We start from the raw sequence: 20,694 nt of genomic DNA on the forward strand, positions 1-20,694 counted from the left end.
ATATTCTGTAGGTCCATGTTTTGATCCTGATCATCTCTCTATTTTACCAATAACCCTCTGAAATGTGTGATTTGATTTCCAATTTCAGAGGAGGCCTTATTTCCTGCCACGTAACGGCGCATGCGCATCGCCCAGCTAGTCATTTGGCGACGTGTACCCGGTGTGTGGAAGTAGCCAGGTATCTCACGTCTGCTGGATCCTAAGCTGTCAAAAACCCCTAAAAAGCCTTAAAAGAGAGAAACCATGGGGGGCGCGCAGAGCGTGGAGATACCGGGAGGAGGCTCCGAGGGTTACCACGTCCTCCGGGTGAGTTTTCCCGCTGGGAGGTGTTAGCTTAGCATCCGTACGGAGCCGGAGGATTCCCTGCTGTGTGTTGACGAGGCCGGGGATGACTGCTGGGGCCTTCGGCTGGATCATACTAATAAGATGTCAGAGAATAATGTGGCCTTTAGCGTTATTTACTGTTATATGTTCTGTTTATACATGCTCGTTAACTAGCTACCTGTGCTTACTTGTAGCTAAGCACCAGTGTTGGAACTAGCTAAAGCTAACTACGTAGCTGCCGGATGACATTTGCCAAGCTAGTTATGCACCCAATATCGGACACGTCTGATAATGCCTATTTTGATATTTTGACCATGGGACAATTTATGTTTTGGCAAGATAACAGTGGACACTGATCTTCCAAATTTCTGAGTGTGACCTGTCAGTAACGCTAACGATATTAGCTGGACCTTCAACCTGACATCTGTAACCCGAAGGGGGATTGGTCCCATCCTGGGCGAGCCAAGGAAAAATGCAAATTATAACAGGTGTTACTGCATGTGGGGGCACAACCGGTTTTCTTGTAAGGTTAAAAACACATCAGGAGGCAACTGGTTGTGGTTAGGGATCAGACTGGATACGTTTTAAAGTGTCTCAGGTTGCACTGCTTCATCTTGCATATACAGAGGATCTTTGATGCTCTTTATTCAGTAGAAATTCAATAGCGACAGAGTCAACAGAGTCAGCAGGAACAAGTGAGGTTGTCTTCAATTTTGTGCAGGTTCAGGAGAACTCACCTGGACACCGTGCAGGACTGGAGCCTTTCTTTGACTTCATTGTCTCCATCAATAACACCAGATTGGTAAGTAAAAGACTGTAGCTGCAGCAGTATCTACCTAGTGCCTAGTAATACCTCTCATGAGGGCCAGTATACTTTATGGATGCCCCTTCCTTCTTTGTTCTTATTCACTCTTGTGTTCTACAGAACAAGGACAATGACACATTGAAGGACCTGCTAAAAGCAAGTGTGGAGAAACCTGTCAAGATGCTGATTTACTCCTCAAAGACCCTGGAGCTGAGGGAATCCACTGTCACACCCAGCAACCTGTGGGGAGGACAGGGTTTGCTCGGCGTGTCTATTCGCTTCTGTAGCTTTGAGGGAGCCAATGAGAATGTTTGGCATGTGCTGGTAGGCATCATTGAAGCCTCGTACCGTATGTACTATATTGTGTTATATCATGTAGAAGTAGTTTGTTAACTTATACTCCCTCTTTCTCTTCAACAGGAAGTGGAGCCTAATTCCCCAGCAGCCCTTGCCGGCTTGCGGCCGCACACTGACTACATCATCGGGGCCGATACTGTTATGAATGAGGTTGTTTATCATCACTTAAGTCCTTGCTACAGTCACTCCTGTACATTCTGCACCTGATAATGATAGTGTCTTCTCCTTTTGTCTAACCCCCCCTCCCTGTGACTTTATCTATACAGTCAGAGGACCTGTTCTCTCTGATAGAGAGCCACGAGGGGAAAGGCCTGAAGCTCTATGTGTACAACACAGACACTGACAACTGCAGAGAGGTGGTCATCACACCTAACAGTGCCTGGGGAGGGGAGGGAAGGTAATGCCCTACACACTTGCACTGTCCTTGTAAACAAATATGTAAGCATTTCCAGCTGATTGCGTCTCATATTAGCCAAATTGACGGGTGTCAGGTTTTCCATTGTTGATGATGATGATGTTGTTGTTGTAATTAGATATAGTTAGTTAATGTTTTACATGATGGGGGAAACACTATGTGGATATAAGAGTTTATAAGTTGATTTACAGCAACAAATAAATCAAAGTAAATTTTATTTGTTGCAAATTTTTATGTCAAATTTTCTCTGCAGTGCTTCATGGATGTGCTGTTTTTATAGGAAGATAATGTCCCAATCTAAAGCTCTGATTGTTTAATCATTTCTGTTAAGCAGCTCTCTATAAACACATCATCAAACCCATTTGAAATTCCAGGCCGATATCAAATGTGTTTAATGTAACTCTGTTTTCATGTTTTTCTCTCAACATTATCCTCTCTCTTTTCCAGCCTGGGATGTGGAATAGGCTATGGATACCTCCATAGGATTCCTACACGGCCGTTTGAAGAGGGGAAGAAGATCAGCTTCCCTGGAAATTCTCCTAGTGAGCCCATCAGTCCGCTGAAGGATGGATTCACTGAGGTCAGTCTGAACACAGTACTTATCTTCCAGGTTTAACTTTACCACACAACTTCACTCCAGTTGTCACTTCAGATTGGAGAGACGTTAAAGGCAATTAGTGAAAATCTCCATTTGTAGCAATACTGATACTGATGTACTCATCAGTATTCTGAAAGATCTGAAGATTAAGTTTAGTGTCTTTTTAAAAATATTCTCACTCCTTAAATGCAACTGTTCTCATTGAGTATGCAATATGCAGCAAAGTGAGCAGGAGGGACAGTGCAGCATTCCTCATTAGAGTTAATTGCATATTTGGTTGAATGTGACCTTCTCTGTTTGACAGCAGCATCTTTTCTGTACCTCCTTCCTCGTGTTCTCTCCTTTGCCTCCTTCAGGTCCAACTTTCAGCAGTGACCCCACCTCCCACTGCAACCGGTGTCCCCACAGGCCTAGAAAATTCACTGTCCAACCTGTCTATCAGCACAGCCCCACCCACTATGCCCAGTGAGCTGCAGACAGGTATTTCAGCTCTTTCTCCTTTGTGTTTCAACTCATTTGCTACACTATTAACCTTGTTATATAACAGGGATATGTCTGGTAAAAACTCTATCCCAGTCTCCCATAAATGTGTATTTACTCTACTAATGTGTGACATCTACCCCTCCAGGTTTGCCTACAGTCCCTCTGCTCCCTTCCTCAACCAGCCCCTCCCTTAGCCCCCTCACTCCACTGAATCCGGCCTCTGCAAGCTTCAACCCAGCCGCCACGCTACCAGGTGAGTGATTCTTCTAACAGCACTAGTTCTGTCTGTGTGTTTGACTTTTCTGCACCAAAACATATGAGAAAGTTCAGTTATGCGAGCGGTGTGCCACATGTGCTACAGCTGCTTCACTACAGATTTCACACCCTGGCTCCCCAGAGAGTACTAACTCTGCATAGCACTGCATTAGCCAATATCAAATTAGAGTTTGTGTGCACACAGCATGTTTTATTAAAGTGAGGCAGTGAACATCAGTAAACATGCTAAACTTCCCACGCTTTTGTAGCCATAAACATTCAGCTGTGCATATGCCATGATTCTCATTTCTTGTGTGTCACCTCTTGCTGGATCACATGAAGGGAACATCGAAGCATCCTCTTGAGACATATTAATGAAAATGGTTTTTTTTGTGTGGTTCTAGGTCTGATGCCCCTCCCAGGTGGATTACCTCCACTTCCTAACCTTTCTAACCTGAACCTTCCACTCCCAGACCTCAGTGCTGTGTCTCTAGCAGGCACCTTACCACCAACAATAGGAACATCAGGTAAAGAAATATTTGTACCTTTACTCTTTTAGTATACACAGCTACTCAAGGCAAGTGGCTCCTAAAGTGACAGATTGGATCCCTGTAAGGGGAAGGAATGTCCGATGCTCACTGTGAGCAGCCATGTTCTGGGATTATTGTAAAATATAAATCCACTGTTTCCTAATACTTTCTCAAATGGGATTGTTGGGTTTTCTATCAAATTTTTCATACAATTATACTCTGTAAGGTCTTAAACTTTACACTGTAAAGTGCCTTGAGATTACGTCTGTTGTGATTTGGCGCTATACAAATAAAATAAAATTGAATTGAATGATTTAATCAAAAAAGAGCACAGCAGCATATAATTGCTTGCATCTTGTCTCCACCAGTTCCACCTCTGGCCCCACTCCCACCCCTCAACCTGCCTGGTCTGGCCCCGTTGCCCGCTCTACCAACTGTGCTGCCGTCCCAGCTGCCTCCTCTCCTCCCTCAGGGAGTTACCCCCCTTCTGCCCACCTCCACCACCCTTCCTGCCTCAGTCACAGTCACACTAGCATCTGTGACTGACACTGCTGCCGTCTCCTCAGCGCCCACAGAAGCAGTCCCCACAAACACCACGGAAACGCCGCCCCACACGGAAACAACACTAACATCGTCGTAACCTGGGAACGAAGATCCTGCTTTTCATCAAACCAAAACACACACGCCCGGTTTCATTCTTTCTCCCGTCTGTTTTTCTGTGTTTTTCTATTTATTAAGAGGGACAGGCAGATAGCTGCACCGGTTCACACACAGAGGTTTGCCTGCTACAGTCCTGAGAAAGCTTGTATGAAGCAATGAAGGAAGAATGCATATGAAGAACGGAGGACAAATGTAGACCGGTCATACAAACACATCTTTATCACCAGATAGTCAGATAGATGGAGCTTGCATTAGCTAATGTATGAGGAAGACGACGTGTGCTCTTTGGTTTGTAGTTTGCGCTGCACTCCAGCAGTTACAAGCAAAGACATCATAGGATTTTCCCCTTCTTCTGATCTGGCGACGCTCTGTTTCACACATTTATTTTTTATACATAAATAGTGTAGATTAATGGGACTGGACGGTAGATTAAATTTACTGAATTACTCTCTCTGGCCACTTGATTAGGTACACCAGTGCAATCTAATGCAATCCAACACAGCAGCTCTGCCGTGATTTGTACTGGTTATGTTAAGAAGCATTTCCAATGTTAATTTCTGTAAACATACGACTCCACACAAAAAAATAAACATAGTAGAATAATCACCTTTGTGAGAGTTTAAACAAGAAAGGAGAAATTCTAACCTTGTACAAGTAGAATTTATGGCAGAGCTGCTGTGCAGATGGGATTGTACTATATTGTACAGGTGGACCTAGGCGTTCATCCAGTGAGTGTGAATCTGATTATTTCACTGAGGAAAGTAATAGTAACGACAACCAAGGAAGTCTAACTGGATGTTCAGCCAACCACCTGGCTCACAGTTCTGTCCAGAAATATAATACATTCATGTTACAGATTTCAGGTCTAATCGTCCAGTCTCCAACTATAACCTTTTATTAGTGAAACCCCCTGACTAATAGAATTGATTTGATTCACATGTATTGATTTTGTTGAAATGCTGTACGAGTTTCACAACCCAATGAATGAATGATCTGCTTTATTTTGCACCACCTTTGTGTTTTGAAATTATTAGCCTGTTCCTTTGTATGTTTCCATGTATACCCAGACCTACACATTACACAGTTCCTACCACATAGAGACAGTAACAGCCCGGAGGCTGTGCCAGAAAGGCGGTTACAGTTACAGTTACGTGAGCTACTGAGCAGATTGTGTGCTTCTTGTTGGGTGATTAGTAGTTGGGTTTAACATGGGTGTGGGTTTGTTAAATATACAATATGTATCCTCCTGGCATGGCTGAAGCAAAGTGGCAAACAGAGTTGCAGTGATGCAGTACAGCCACATGGTGTCACTGTAAGAGAACTTTCTGAAAACATCTATTGTACACACAGTATGAGCAATAAAGCCAAATTAATTTTACATGATGCCTCTGTCTGCCTTTCTGTACAACATTTTCTTTCTTCTCTTTAACAGTCTGTCCTGTCACAAATAAAGGAAAACATGACAAAGTTGGAATGGGACTGACGTAAGCTTGTCTGTGGAGAGCAAAAACTGTTTGCTTGGACTGCTCAAGCATCCACATGGAGAAAATCAGGAGCGAGTTCCACTGATCACCTGAAAATTAGAAGTGTTATATTGCTAAATAAAGAAGGTGCTTGTTGCAAAAACACCCACATAAAACGGGTTAACCATGAAGAAGAAACTGATTAAAATCAGCCTCATAAAACAAATGAAAAACTCTTTCAAGTTGGAGATTTTCATCAGAATTTAACCTCTAATTGCAGAAACGTCATTACTTTAATCAGACGCTTCCTTTTGTTGAAGTTTTGATGTTGCTTTTTGAAATCACCTAATACAACTGTTTAGAGAACTACAATATTTAAAACCATATTCATAATGTTTAATGCTGAATATTACAATTAGAGTTTTGGTTGCTGGAAACATTCAAATTACGGTTTCTATTTGGCTTCATATGTTGAGCTTTCAAAATCACAGACGCCGGCAATGTGACGTTAATACAGTAAATCCTCTCTACCTAAACTGCCATGTAAATCGCACACTACTTGAAACAGTTGATCAAATCCAGCTCGAACACTGCGATATGTGATGACACATGGTGCCTGCTAATAGTGAATTTCAATGTGCCTGCATCTTCACATAGCTATCACCTTCCTCTGTGCTCCATCTTGTGTCAAACAGTTTGAGTGAGGTTGCATAACCCTCCACAGGAAAATTGGGTCACACGGCAGCAGCGAAGATGTGTAAAGCAATCTTTATTGCATATGAATGACATGTCCCTGCTTTACACCCCCACTGTTAATGTGATCTGACATGGTGATTACTGATGACTGCACTTTAACACCCATCAACACACGGCTATCGTTAATCATGTGGAGTACGCACTTGACGCTAGCACCCATTTTCTACCGTTTTGTTAAATAGAAGTGAGGAACTGAACTGGACAGGCGGGAATAAGACTGTTTTATGCCTTACTGCACCCAACTGGATACAATTACAATTTATGAAACTGGACACACACTTCACCTGTTACATTGCACTTCATACTCCCTGCAGTTTAATCCACCTGTCACGTTACTGACACTACAACTTGTTTTTCATCTAACAGCTCGCACATCAAAAATCAATTAAGACTTGTGTTTATAGCAGGTGAGAGAGTGCACAGGGAAGATGAGACACTTACGCCTCGCTGTTAACTGCTCCCACTTGTCTTTTATCTGAATCCTCGCCCCAGCGTCTCCTTTGCGTTGCTTTGGCCGCAGTCTAGTTTGCCTGCCTGAGAAATGGGCTCAAAATGTCACAACGTCATACAGGTAAGTACTTTATTTACAGGACGACAACATTTGAATTCTAGCTGCAGTAAATCATGCTGCAACACGGCGCAAACCAGGAGCGTGCCCATTTCTACCGCCATGAACAGGTGTGAACATTCCTCCCCTATGCAGCATACTGGGACTTTGCTCCTCATAATGTCTGCTGGACATGAAAGTAAACAAAAACCCACATGGACATTTGATGTTGGTGGCAGTAGAACGTGTTGGATCCCAACTAACTGCCCTCAAAAGCGCCCCCCCCCCCCGAACAGCACAGTGGGTGTCCGCCTCAGGAAGAAAACAAAACAAAACAAAACAAAACAAAACAAACAAACAAAAAACACAGGCTCTGCAGAGTGTTCCTCGTAACACAGTTCAAGTATGCACATTTTGTGAGGCAAAGAAACCATTCACACGTTACAAACTAAAAGCAACATTTATAGCAGCAAACTGAGAACAGCTTTCAGGAGGAAACAAAAGAAACTGAGCGAAGTGAGACACTGGAGAGCAGGGATAAGCCTCGTTATTATATATTTGCTAGTGAGTAATGTCTCCTGCACATAAAATGTACACTAAATTCTGTGCCCCGCCCCCACCCCGAGTCTTTTTTCAGTACAGTAACTGCCGATCCAGCCCCCTCAGCTCAGTCCAGCTCTCTTCCAGCAGGTTGATGAGGACAACTATGACAACACGCTACTGCAGCGCTCTGCCCTTTGAAACACTGTGACTCATCTGAACAGCAAAAACAAACAAAAAAACAACAATAATTGATTAAGACAGACTTGCAGATCCACTTCCTGTAGACCTGAATTGCTTTGCAACACAACTAAAATGTGAACAAAGGATTAACTAGTACTGTAGTACTTTATGCCAAATCTCAGGGAGCAGACAAGCTCAATCAGGATGGGAAGTGCAAATCGACCCCAGAATTTCAATCTGGGACTTTTTTTTGTTTGTCAAGTCAAATCGAGGTTACATCATCACTTTTAAGTTAACCCCAGTTGTGTGCAGGCGTACAGACCTACAAATGGGGGAAATTCAATGATATGTCATTTTGTGCCTCATTTAAACGGATAGCAGAGTTCAACAGGTCGTCCGCATTTGACATTCTGACACTTGTACCTCCTCTGCTCCTCTGTTCCCTGCTGGCCACCACCCCCAGAAGCAACAAGACTGTAAGAGCAGCTTCACGTCGACACAAGTGTGAGCCACCGTGTATTATGATGTACATACTGTATATGTGTGTGTGTACATGTATGTAGAGCTAAGAGAGGTGGGCTGGGACAGGACATCTAGGAGGTCGTATAGCTGTTGAAATGTCTCCTAAGGGGTTAAATCAGTCCATGAACAAATCCATGAGCCTCAGTTTTCCTTTCCTGCTCCAAACACTGTTGGGCAATTCCACCGCTCCTCTGTCAGTCTCCGCCCTACTATTTATCCACATCCCTTCTATTTTTCCAGTCTTTTCATTTTCTTCTTCTCCTTATATCGCACAGCTGAGTTCATGTACATGACTCTGTACAACTGCAACAGGGGTAGCACCTTCCCCTTTTGCACCTTGTGTTTTCCATTTATTTCTGTTCTCTTGCTTATTCGCCCATTTGGGGTACAGCTCAGGTAAAAGAGAAAAGACCCACATCCGTTATCCTTCAACACTGCTTTAAGACTGGCCAGAGGGTCCTGTCAGTCGCGCGAGAGAGCTAGTCAATAGGTGGGGAGAGATGAGGCGGAGGGCTGCAGGGAACCAGAGGAGTTTGAACGTCTCATGTGAGGGAGGAGGTAGGAGTCCGAGCACAGCTGGTGAACATCGAACCGGTCCTCCTTTCGGTAGGCCAGACAGCGCCGGATAAACGCCTGCAGAGGACAGTTCATACATCAAACCTTTTCTTTTTATAGCCAGACATGGCAACATTCAACTGGATTTCCACATTGTGTAAAGACCCACAAACATTAATACTAATGACCTAATTATAATGTGTGGATGTGTACAATGTGTGTATGAAATTATCCAGAAATTTCTATGTGGTTAAGGCGTTCAAAGATGACTTTAAAGAACATTTATCTGGATATAAGTAGAAATCATCATTGTGAGGACCAGCATGAATTTTTAACCATTGGACTGAGGACAATTTTCTAAAGTGAGGACACTTTAGCCGGTCCTCACGATGAGGAGGGTGTTTAAAGAGCTATTTCAGGGTTAAGACGAGGTTTTAGGGTTAGAATCAGGTTTTTGTTGGGGTCAGGTTTTAGGGTGAGGGCAGATAGTTGTGATGGTTAGGGTTAGGGTAAGGCAGCACATGTGATAAATTAAAAATTGAAGGAGTAGATTAGCATGGCCTACATGACAGTATCCTCACACTGACTGTCACGCAAAAATATGTATGTGTGTGTGTGTGTGTGTGTGTGTGTGTGTGTGTGTGTGTGTGTGTGTGTGTGTTACCTTGGCCTCTGTGCTGGCCTGTGGTTTAGCAGGGAACTGGACTTCTGTGGCTTTGAGGATGGTGTTTTCCTGGAGGATATCTTGTTGGGATTGGTTGTGACCAAACGGCTGCAAGTAAAAAGTTTTAAAAAATCTAAATGATCACAACCCAATGTCTTCCATGTTTCTATGAACACTGGATTCTGAGATAAAGGTTTGTGTAAAAGACTGAGAGGGATAAAGTGGTATCCTAGTTTCACTGTATAACATGTTATAAAAGCTGATGGTTCTCATACCATGTACTTGGAGCACCTAACCTGCGATACTATTAACCAGCATGTTACTTAACATTCAGTTAGGTAACCAGAGAAATCAGCTTTCTTGAGTAGCCAGGGAACAGAGGAAATCTGCATATGATTGTTGCATATGTTTACATACACATGCATGACTTCTCATCCATCTCTGACTGAAAAGCATTGTTCACCAGGCTATGTTAATGATATAATGAAATTTAAAATTAACCTAAATATTTATACCACAGTTATTTTTGAAGATTTGATATAGCAACATCTCTTAATAATGATAATGTGTGTAAACCTCAGTTAATACACAAACTGTTTCTTATTCCCTCGTGTCAATGTATAATACGTGGTATTTACTGTTGTACCTTGCGTCCATAGAGACACTGGAAGAAGATCACTCCCACAGACCAGACGTCCACCTTGTTGGAGATTTTTGGTGGCTCCTTTCCAACAACAAAACACTCTGGAGGGAGGTACCTGAAAAACACACCCATGTCATACAACATACAACGTCGTACAGTCACAGATTGGCCTCGTGACTCATTCTGTGACTATTTCATGCAACTGATTTAAATTAGAAGGTAACTGATTGATTGATACTATCAATACATTGCTCACAGTAATCACAGTTCCACAGTAGAAGACAATGAGACAGATGATGTATGTTGACTCTTTGACAGACTACAAACGTGGTTCAACCTGTGTCAGTGTGACAGTCAAAACACTGTGTTACCAGTAGGTGCCTGCTCCCTGTGATGTGAGGTCCATCCCATCCACACCATAGTTATCATCGTCCATTATCTTTGACAGGCCAAAATCTGTGATTTTGATTTCTCCACACGCAGTGCCATCCACCAATAAGATGTTACCTGTGCAACACACAAAGTCAAAGTTGTTAAGGTGTGTTTGGCACAGCATCAGGTTTTGAGTGTTGGGCAGGACAGATTCCAACCACAGCATTATCACCAACTGCACTATGCTAAATATGCTAAAGCCCAGTCACGCCCATGTACATACCATGTAGACAAGGGAAACACTAAAAGCAATTATAAGGAATTCTTGCCTCTTCTAAGGAGGTTGTAAACAAAGCAGTATCGAGTTTAAATCCTACATTTAGTTCTGCACATGACTCATCCAAAAACAGCATCCAACAGGCACATCCCTTACCAGGTTTGAGGTCGTAGTGGATGATGGGAGGTTTGATCTCGTTGAGGTAGCGCAGGGCGCTGACAATCTGCATGACAATGGAGCGTGCCTCCTTCTCTGACATCAGCTTGTTTTGTTTCAGGTAGAAGTCCAGGTCATTTCCTTCGCAGAACTCAAGAACGGTACAGAACCTTGGAAAACAGGAGATGAATACAGAAGCACCAAGTTAGATACAGGAGGGAAAAAAGATTAATTCAACAACTGAATGTGTGCAACTTTTGTTTATGCTCATGAGACTAATACCAGTTTACTGATGCATAAATGAAATGCTCTTCTAATAAAAGATTTGTTGAAGGGCTGAGGACACTGGAGGCTAACAGGAGACTTTCAGCTACCCTTTGACCACATGTCAGAGGTCAAAGGTCAGGTTCAGGACCTTTTGCTTCTGAATGACCCTGATTTAAGTTTCCAGTCAAGTATGTCAGCTGCGCAATTCCTTAATGGACACTTTGTTTAAATGCTACAACATGAAGCTAAATTTTCTTACGCAACATTAAAATGGCTTTATCTGATTATCTGGATTCACACACTGGATCATCAGACTGGGTAAGTAGCACTGGCTACCAGTGTCTTTAACTCTTCTGTGGAGGTGATTTCGCCTCACATTTAAAAACCTCTTGCATTGTCAGGGCATGCTGATGCTGTATCATACATTCTTCTGTGATTTGCTTTCACAAACTACTCTTTCCTAATCCAATACCACTCCTATGATGTTTGCTTTTACTCGTAGTCCCCTCTGACGTAGAGTCTGGAGGCAGATTTCAAATGACTCATATAATATTTGAATATTCACTGCGAATGGCCTTACAAAAGGTTTGAATCTTACTAATGTGCACTCTACTGTTTAGAAGTACTGCAAATAATATTTTTTAGCCCAGTGCTGTGTGATAAACAACCTCAGGATGTGTCAACCCAGCAAGGCTGCAGCTGGCAGAGGTCAGAGGTGACTCACGTGTCTGTATCCAAAGAGAAGTAGTCGTACAGTTTGACTATTCTGGGATGGTCCAACTGCTTGTGTATCCGGTACTCCCTGCATGCATGTCTGGAAGAAAATAAATGTAAAGGTGGTGTATGTTACTGCAGAAGCATTTGGTCTTTGTGTATCTAATACCCTGTGCGAGACCTACTTGTGGTAGTTTTCCTTTTTCTCCTCTCTCCAGTTCTTGTTGAGCTGGTGAATTTTAACAGCTGCATAGCGCTGCTCAAACAGGTCAAAAGCCTGTGTGTGACAAAAAACCAACACATTAATCTCTAAACATACTTTTCAGAGGGAGAGAGCAGAAAGAAATAGTCCAGCAAGTCAGACGTTACCTTATAGACTTCACTGAAGCCTCCCCTGCCTAGCAAGTGCAGCAGCAGGTACCTCTCATTCAAAGTAGGGTGGTCTTTAAACCTGGAACAATAAACAGAGGTTTTAAGCAAACAAATAGCAAAATGGGGTACCACACATTACGTTGATCTGGCAAATGTAATCTCATCTTTCAAACTAGTAATTTGCATAATCAAATGATTGTATTGCTCCGAGGCATAACCTAAAATTCAAATCACATCAGATGTTGCACATTAATCAAATCAGATCATCACATTCTGATTTGATTTACATTCATTTCTCTTAACCATTAAGCATCTCTGCAGCCAGCGATACACTACATTGAGTGGACTTACGCCGAGCTGTCCTCGTTGTTTATCCTCTTCAGCTCCCTGATGTGGAGGTTCCTCACCCTTTCCAACCTCTCCAGCTCTGCTTGGATCTCAGCTTCTTCCTACACACAAACATGCACACGATGAGATGTATAATTTAACATTTTACTTGTTTTTCTGTTAAAAGCTGTTACACTGACTCAAGTTGTAATTTAAAGTTACGCATGGGGGCATGTCTGTATTCGTTTAGTCCCACTTTGTGATTTGATTTGCATTTTGGCCATTTGACAGCTCCGCCAAGTTAAACAAAGTGTTGTGTAATGGACACTTGGTGGACAGGTGCACTGGAAAATGGAAGTGTGCAACACAAAGTGTTTGTTCCTGTATAGTTTGTGGAAATGCATGTCAGGAATGTTTCTTTTACACAGTCTCACTAAACTAATATGCTTTTGTTGTTTAGCTGGTTGACTGATTAACTGAGTGATTAATATTTCTACCGACCTTCTTCAGATGTCCAAGGCGAAGCTTGAAGATCTCTTCTTGCTCGTGGTACTCAGCAAGGGTCAGTCTGCCAAAATATATACAAAAATATGAGCAAACACTGATTGAGAACTATGGCAGTCTCAATAAATTCAGCTCTAATTGACCTAGCTTTGATTTGTTTTTAATCTTTCAATTGAAAACTGAATCAGTGATCTACAGTCTATAGCAGATCGAAGGAAATGAAATCCAGAAACGGGTAAAACATGGCCTTTAAGCATGAGTAGCAATGTAGTGTGGCTGCACTGACACTGATCCTGTGTATCTAATGAATCTCTAGAACTCTGACTAAGAGCAACTTTAGGACAGTCTCTGATTTTTAAATGCACAGTGAGAAAATGATACATGAAGCTAATGTGCAATATTGAAAATGGCAGTTCTAAGTTAACTGGAGAGAAAATAAAATATGTAAAAAGTATCCCAAACTATAAAATGTCAAAACAATAAAAAGAGCTTTATGACCCAGGCTCCCACTGACAGTACATATTTCAGTGAACTTACAGCTGGGGCAAGGAGGGCTTGAGGAAGGGGTCAGAGTCATTGCCGTTGACCACCTTGGTTTTTCGCTGCTTGGGTTCAGAAGTGGAAGCCACTGCAAGGGAGGGTGACGCAGTGTTTGGAGGCTTCCTTTTAGCCAGCAGTTTCCTCTGTCGCTCTATGTCCTCCCTTTGCTGGTTAATGCCCTCTTGTTGCCTGTTTCAAGTAGGACATAGAGAGGGAGTGGGTCACATAGCCAATTGTACAGCCGACAACAAAAGGACAACAGCAATCAACACTAATTTACAAAGCCAGGCCCAATGCAAAATCTCAACTAAATCAAAGTGAGTATAGCTGGTTACTAAATGATTTGTGTGTTTGCAGCCTCTTACTTTATCAGGTTCTGGAATGCATATCCGTCGGTCCACTGCTCAGTGTACGATGCTCCGTGTCTGACGGTGGTAAAGTGACCAAGACGGAGACGATCCTGCATGCTCTTCTCGCGACATGACTGCTTCTCCTGGGTGCTCTATGCACAAAACCATACACACACAATGAGAAACAATAGCACAGAAGGTGTTTTTCTCATTTACTTTAAGGATTCAAACTATACAGTGGCAAGAAAAAGTATGCAAACATTTAGGAATTTCACTGCATGTCCTCATCTGTTCATTTATTCAAAATACTAAGCACACCTTATGTATGATAGGTACATTTATTGTCATAAAACAGAATGGCCCAGACACACTGGATTCCCATTGAACAAATCCTACCACCACTGTGGAGCTACAAGCTACAACAAATCAGTATGGTGGAGACATTGAGAAAACCAGCAGCTCGCAAAGCCATTCAAAAATCTACCAACCAAATGAGTTATTAGTAAGTAAATTATTTTCCCTCACGAGTTGTGGACCAAAGCAGAGCTAAAACACCAATGAATACGGAACATATTGTTGGGAAAGGATGTGTGTGTTCCATGTGAAGTTTACATAGACTCTTTATTGGTACCTTTACATATAACTGTGTGAGATCTAATCCAGTATGTCTGCTGTGGCTCAATTATCACTGAATGGAGCTCTAAATATTTCACGTTTACCTCAATCGATAAAAAAAAGTGTATATATTTACAAAAGCATACCTTTTCAATAAGCAGCTTCTTGCTCATGGTGATGCACTTGTTGAGCCTTTCTTTGTATTTCTCCAGGAGTTTTTGCTGTTCATCGATCTGTCTCCGCAGGTCACAGTTTGCCTGTTAAGGAAAGACAGCAGAGAGGGTTTTACATTTAGTTGTGTGATATACAGTATATATAAAAATATAAAATGAAAATAATTATATTGGCTAATGGTCCTTGCATGTGTTCCGCATCACTACATGATTAGCTGGAACTCACGGACATAAACTTACCCTGAGCAGGTCATCTATTCGTCCCTCTTTCTTTTCCAGGTCCAGACTCTTGTTGCTCTCCAGAGCAGCTAGTTTCAGACCTGTCAGTTCCGTCTACAACAGGCAGAGAGTTACCACTCAGACGGATATGCATATGTGAACAACGTATACCTGCAGGATTTTGGGGGCAAAATGTGCCAAATTATTGTTTCATGTGAGTGTCACATTACCTGGACACACTTGCTGGAAGAGGCTTTGGAATTGTGTTCCCCAAAACAGAGACTCGTAGGAGAGGAGCTATTCTGCCGGATCTGCAGACAATGAGGTATTGTTAAACCTTGTAATAACACAACAGTGCAGAGACTCACATCCACTTTGTGAGCAAGTAACAAAATCAGAAATCCTCTGTTTGTCAAATACGCACAATTAAGCCTGGGGCAGAGTGCGAGTTCTGTGGGGAGCGGCGAGCTGATGGGAGGCCTCTGACTGGACTGGAGCCATTTCCACCCTGGAACTTTGCAGAGAAAACAAATGAGTAAACCGAAAGATCTGGTTCGAAATGATAACAACAGTGCCATATGACAGTATCATCAATTACAGCAATACTCACATCAAAGTAGTCGCTGATCTTGGGCCCACGTGCGGAGGTCTTTCCTGCACAGAAAATTTAAAAAATCCTCAGTGACACACAGATGCTGTTCAGCATTCACAGTATTGTTTTCCTAATTTCGCTTAATTTACACAGATTTTGTGTAGGCGTTACTTATCTTACCTTGACTACTTTCCGAATAGGTGTCGGCTTTCCTTTTCCTCCCTCTGGATGAGTCAGAGTGCTTCTTTTCCGGGGTCTGTAAATCGATATGAAATAGAAGATGAAGAAAAGCGGAATGAATCCCATGTGTTTTACCTAACAAAGCAGGATCCAGTGTTGGTGTTCAGCAGGAGAGAGCAGTAGGAAGAAAGAATACATACTGAGTAGGCAGGGGAGCTCCCTCTTTTTAAATCAGAGTTCTAGGAAGAGAAGAGAGGAAGAGGTGGAGGTAGTGGGAAGGACAGAAACAAGTGGGCCGTGAAAAAAAGAAAACAAAGAGACAACACGGATCTTTCTAACTAGGTCTTACAGCGGGTATCTGTGTAATAATATGTAATATTTAGACCATGTCTGTGCGCTTTACCTCAGACTCCTTGTCGCTTGATGAACCCAGACTGCCGTAGCTGTGGTTCGACGACTCATTGGCCAGACCCTACACACAGCGGCAATGCAAACAAATAAGTGAGCATGTACAATATGAACATAGTCAGCAAAGCTGTGTCTGGTGCGTTCAAAGCTCAGTGATGTCATTAAGGGTAAGCAACGGCGCCTGTAGGCCTGATAGGAATCACGAACTTCATTTGTTAGGTGTGTCACTTGGCCCCTTTCCACCACATCAGCATTTCCACGAATGCTACATCCTTTTAAGGAAACCAGGAACTTTACCTGCTCTTCCGTCATGGGAATTTGGGCTTGGCATTTCTTATTTATTAGAAAGTTCCAGACTCTGACGCACTACTTGTCTAAGAACTATCATGGCAGAATTTGTCATTTATGAACACAGGCCTCAAGACTGCTCAAACTTGTGTACTACATTCTTTCTGGTGCAAGCAAGAAATGGTTGTTAGTATTACTATTAGAACTTGGGAATGGAAATTCAAACTACTGAATTTCTGGAGCACTGTCAAAACAGTGTTTGATTATAACCAAAAACTGTGACTAAAACAAACCTGTTTTTAGCTTTATAATTCCTTATCGATCAGGAAATATCAACGCACAAAAGGGACTTTTAACTCATATGTCTCTTTGGTTCCTGTGTCTTCTCTGCTCATATGTGGTGTCAAAAAGAGGCTTCAGCTTTTCAGTGTGGCTGTCACCTTAGCGCCTCCACTGGTGCTCCCAGTGCTGCCTCCAGTGTTGCCACTGACAGCTCCAGTGAACCTGGCCTCCAGCAGCTCCTGTCTCCTGGGGTCCAGGCTGTGCAGCTCCTCCATGGGACCTGGAGTGACGAGGATCAGCATGTTAAGATCAGATGCTTACATTAATGCCAATAATACAAACAGCAGTGAGCAGTAGAACGTGGAATCAAAGTTAAATGCATTCATGTGACTCAATTACTACAAAGGAATAAAAATGAACACTAAGAGAGAGAACAGAGAACAGTGTCTGAGGGAGGATTAGAAAAAATTACAGTGATTAGAGGATAAAAATAGAAAAATGGATTTAGCTGTACGTGCAGTAGGTAGGTCTTTGCTACCTTGGGTACACTTTCATCCAACGATCAGAGATATTTCAAATGAGACTGCATTTCTAACTGAAGCAGGAAGGTCATTCTATCACTGGGGAGCCAGGAGCCGGGGCTGGGGGACTTAGTCCACTTGTTTATCAACACAAAAATCTTCAATCGGCTTCACTTTTTATCATTAGTTAGACGGCACTGATGGTTTCTCTGCACAATGCTAAACTGGTTTCTGACATTTAGAAATCTCAGCATTTGAGAGGCTGCACAATCACACTGGATGTTTTATCCCAAAGTAAAATCCTTTGACATGCTGTGACATCAATGGGAAATGGATTTGGCTCCTTCAGAAGCTGTGTGTCTTATTTAAATGCTACACATGTGCAACAAAGTCCCTTCCGCTGTTGAAAAGCACTAAGTCTTTGGTTTTATGGGCCCAGTTGCACATTTACATTTCTCCAGTATATAATTTGCAGTTTTCTGAGTGATATACATTTAAAGCTGTAAATCTCACCAACAGTGCAGATAGAAATGACTGTCACACAGGCAGTAGGCTAAACATATGCTGCCTGATAGGGTCCCTGTTCTATGACAACCCGTTTCCAGGGAGAGGCACACACAGGTCCTCTGCTCCCAGCTGACTAACACTACTGCTGCTGCAAGTGTTTGTTTCCTCATTGGACATTTCCTGGCTGTAATCTTTACATAGCTTCTGGCCCAGGGGCCAGCCCTAAAAGGCATAATGGACATTATGAAACACTTGAGCAGAGAAACAGAGAGAACACCACAAGGCCTGTGTGAGGTTATCTAAGGATAGAGGAGCCAGTGCTTTGGGTGTTTAAAAAAAATACAAAGCTTTAGCTTTACATCATAGCATTATTTAGTATTTTAGTATACAAGTGCTAAGAGTCTAAATCAGTTATTAAAAGATTATTATACCGCTGATTTCCGTTCTCAGCAACTTGTTAACACCACCGATGTCCGACATATCGTGTCCTTTAGCTAAAATATAAATCCAAACATAGAGACGATAATGACTACATACTCTCACTTAATAAATGCTCTGTCACTTTATATCGAGTGAAGTCGAGTAAATGACACCGACAACATGTCGACAACAATGTCGGAACAACGTGGAAAAGAACAAATTCACAATCACACTGGTCAAAAGTAAAAAAACACAGGGCCTAATCTCAAGTTGACGGTAGCAGGGGCACGCATTGCAATGCATTAGTGGATGCGTGCATGGCTACGTTGTTTCTTATCCAACTAGATGCTGTTGATGGGAGGCTAATGTTACAAACTGCTACAAAAATACAGGTACCGCATCAACAGCTGAGTAACAAGAAATCGTGTAAGCTGCCAGTGAACACAAACAAAAACAACAAGCTAGCGCTGCCTTTGTGCAAACACGATAGCTTGCTGCTACTTATACTGGCCATCAACTGAACTGACAGCTGACGTTTGGTCTTCCCATTCACGGCATCAGTGAACTTGACATCCATTTTTACTTCAACAAGCGTTAGCTCGACACGGCCCAAACAACCCGCTTCTCCTGCAAATGACACACTTTAAGGAGAATAAGAGTGTTTCGCGCACTTGGCGAGCTGATTATACCTTCCTTGCTCTTTGCGGTCGCCGTTACGTGTTGTTGAGAAATCGTTGGGGACGAGGAGAGCTGCGACCAAGATGGCGTCGCCTCCAAACTTCCACCCCCACTTCCACTGTTACTTTGGACACTCATGAAGCCACTTTACCGCCTAGAGGAGCCAGCGTACACACTGCCGTTCGCGGAAATCCCGAACTCGCGTTCATCGTGTCACACCTGGCGCAGCCACACAGGCCAGTAAACGGGAGGGGAGTCCGTGTTGGTGTAGCTAGACGTCTCGCATTTCGTCGTTGGCCGTGCGGGTCCTGCGGAGGAGCGGCTTCTTCGGAGGCTCGCGGAGACGGAGCCGCGGTAACCTTTGCATGATGACCGCACCGCGCGCGCCTCTCCACATCCAGTTCGCGAGCGGAGCCTCTGATTCTAGTAGGCGAGGCTATCGCGAGGCTGGCGCGCACCTAGCAGCGCGGTGGGGGGATGGCATGACTCCGACTCCGACAGCGACTCCGACTCCGACACAGACACAGACACAGACACTGATCTGGGATCGTTTTACCCTCCTCCAAACTCGCCGTGGGTTCAGCGGGAGGCGCCGATCGGCGTCGACCTGAGACCAGCCTCTCGTTTAGGCGAAAACAACGAACACCCCGAAAAAATGGCCGAAAGTTCCTGTGAGCTTGAGAAGAAAGAAGCACAAACACTCAAACACATATAGAATATTTACTGTTTATATACATCTAAATATAACATAATATATTATATAATATTATGTGTATATATATATATATATATATATATATATATATATATATATATATACACACACACACACACACCCACAGTGCGCATGTACAGTATGTGTTCTGTGTGACAGACAGCATGCTTGGCTTGAGCATGTGTTTCGTGTGTGTGTGTGTGTGTGTGACTGTGTGTGTGTGTGTGTGTGTGTGAGTGAATGTATGGTTTAGGTAGGGCTGTGGTCTTGATATGCTGTTTTTCAGTCTTGAAATACAACTTGCAGGAAGGGGGGGGGGGGGGGTGCAGGTGGGAGGATACTGATGTGGTCTGGGCTATAAGGTCTTTTGTTCCAAATTTGGTGCAGTGCATCAAAATGCCTTTGCCTTCTTGTAGGGCAGCACACAGAAACACACACACACACACACACTTTCTATTTGGCCTACATCTTATTATTAAGCTTCCTTTCTAACTTATTTCAAATGCAATACATTCCCTTTTAAATATCATACAATCATTTGGACTTAAACTGTATTACTGATGACCTAGACTATGTGTTGAGAGTCAGCAAATGTGTGTCCCGACATAGAAAAGATTTTTATCCTCCAATATTTAAAAAGTTAATTCTACTGTAGTTCGATTGGTTCAGATAAGCATTCAGAGTACTAGAAAGCACACAGTGAACAGGTCTTTTGTCTCACCTTGCAGTCAGATTGCATCAGGCACACAAACCATCATACTGCACCTCATATGCACCTGCCCATGCTAACCTGATTTTTTTTTTTTTTTTGGTCACATCGTTTCCATGGTAACAGAGCAATAGTCTTGACAGGATAGAGGAGGGTTGTGTAAGCAGTCTACTATATTATACTACTACATACCACTTACACACGCACA

At 42.8% G+C, this 20,694-nt stretch overlaps 2 protein-coding genes across 5 annotated transcripts; one reads left to right on the forward strand and one right to left on the reverse strand.

Annotated features, from left to right (window-relative positions):
• The first annotated feature begins 141 nt into the window (after positions 1-141).
• LOC113171451 (Golgi reassembly-stacking protein 2-like) lies at positions 142-5,805 on the forward strand. The gene is made up of 10 exons (XM_026373806.1): positions 142-306; positions 1,046-1,126; positions 1,250-1,453; positions 1,550-1,636; positions 1,753-1,883; positions 2,349-2,481; positions 2,856-2,979; positions 3,128-3,235; positions 3,642-3,764; positions 4,136-5,805. The coding sequence occupies exons 1-10, from the start codon at positions 244-246 to the stop codon at positions 4,405-4,407; spliced, it is 1,326 nt and encodes a 441-aa protein (XP_026229591.1). The 5' UTR covers positions 142-243; the 3' UTR covers positions 4,408-5,805.
• A 1,407-nt stretch (positions 5,806-7,212) lies between these two features.
• On the reverse strand, positions 7,213-19,583 carry LOC113171450 (serine/threonine-protein kinase tousled-like 1-B). Of its 4 annotated transcripts, none has more exons than XM_026373803.2 (22): positions 19,074-19,583; positions 17,095-17,216; positions 16,362-16,430; positions 16,159-16,197; positions 15,959-16,034; positions 15,797-15,840; positions 15,611-15,694; positions 15,417-15,497; positions 15,208-15,300; positions 14,941-15,051; positions 14,195-14,331; positions 13,827-14,018; positions 13,287-13,353; positions 12,810-12,907; positions 12,456-12,537; positions 12,272-12,363; positions 12,097-12,186; positions 11,106-11,275; positions 10,672-10,807; positions 10,304-10,415; positions 9,658-9,765; positions 7,213-9,071 (listed from the first exon to the last, which is right to left on the reverse strand). In XM_026373803.2, the coding sequence occupies exons 1-22, from the start codon at positions 19,198-19,200 to the stop codon at positions 8,922-8,924; spliced, it is 2,280 nt and encodes a 759-aa protein (XP_026229588.1). In that variant the 5' UTR covers positions 19,201-19,583; the 3' UTR covers positions 7,213-8,921. The 4 variants fall into 4 exon arrangements, with proteins under 4 accessions (XP_026229588.1, XP_026229587.1, XP_026229590.1 ...); XM_026373802.2 differs by having other exon boundaries at positions 15,611-15,700; XM_026373805.2 differs by lacking the exon at positions 16,159-16,197.
• Positions 19,584-20,694: the final 1,111 nt, after the last annotated feature.

This window comes from Anabas testudineus, chromosome 17 (assembly GCF_900324465.2).
Source record: "Anabas testudineus chromosome 17, fAnaTes1.2, whole genome shotgun sequence".
NCBI classification, from domain to species: domain Eukaryota; kingdom Metazoa; phylum Chordata; class Actinopteri; order Anabantiformes; family Anabantidae; genus Anabas; species Anabas testudineus.

Excerpts from the sequence above, each read along its gene's own strand:
- LOC113171451 (XM_026373806.1), top strand. The coding sequence starts at position 244 with ATGGGGGGCGCGCAGAGCGTGGAGATACCGGGAGGAGGCTCCGAGGGT. Across the intron at positions 1,127-1,249 it reads CCATCAATAACACCAGATTG|AACAAGGACAATGACACATT; the intron begins GTAAGTAAAAGA and ends TGTGTTCTACAG. Across the intron at positions 1,454-1,549 it reads AGAATGTTTGGCATGTGCTG|GAAGTGGAGCCTAATTCCCC; the intron begins GTAGGCATCATT and ends TCTCTTCAACAG.
- LOC113171450 (XM_026373802.2), bottom strand. The coding sequence starts at position 19,200 with ATGAGTGTCCAAAGTAACAGTGGAAGTGGGGGTGGAAGTTTGGAGGCG. Across the intron at positions 16,198-16,361 it reads CAAGCGACAAGGAGTCTGAG|AACTCTGATTTAAAAAGAGG; the intron begins GTAAAGCGCACA and ends TTCTCTTCCTAG. Across the intron at positions 15,701-15,796 it reads AGATCAGCGACTACTTTGAT|TTCCAGGGTGGAAATGGCTC; the intron begins GTGAGTATTGCT and ends TTCTCTGCAAAG.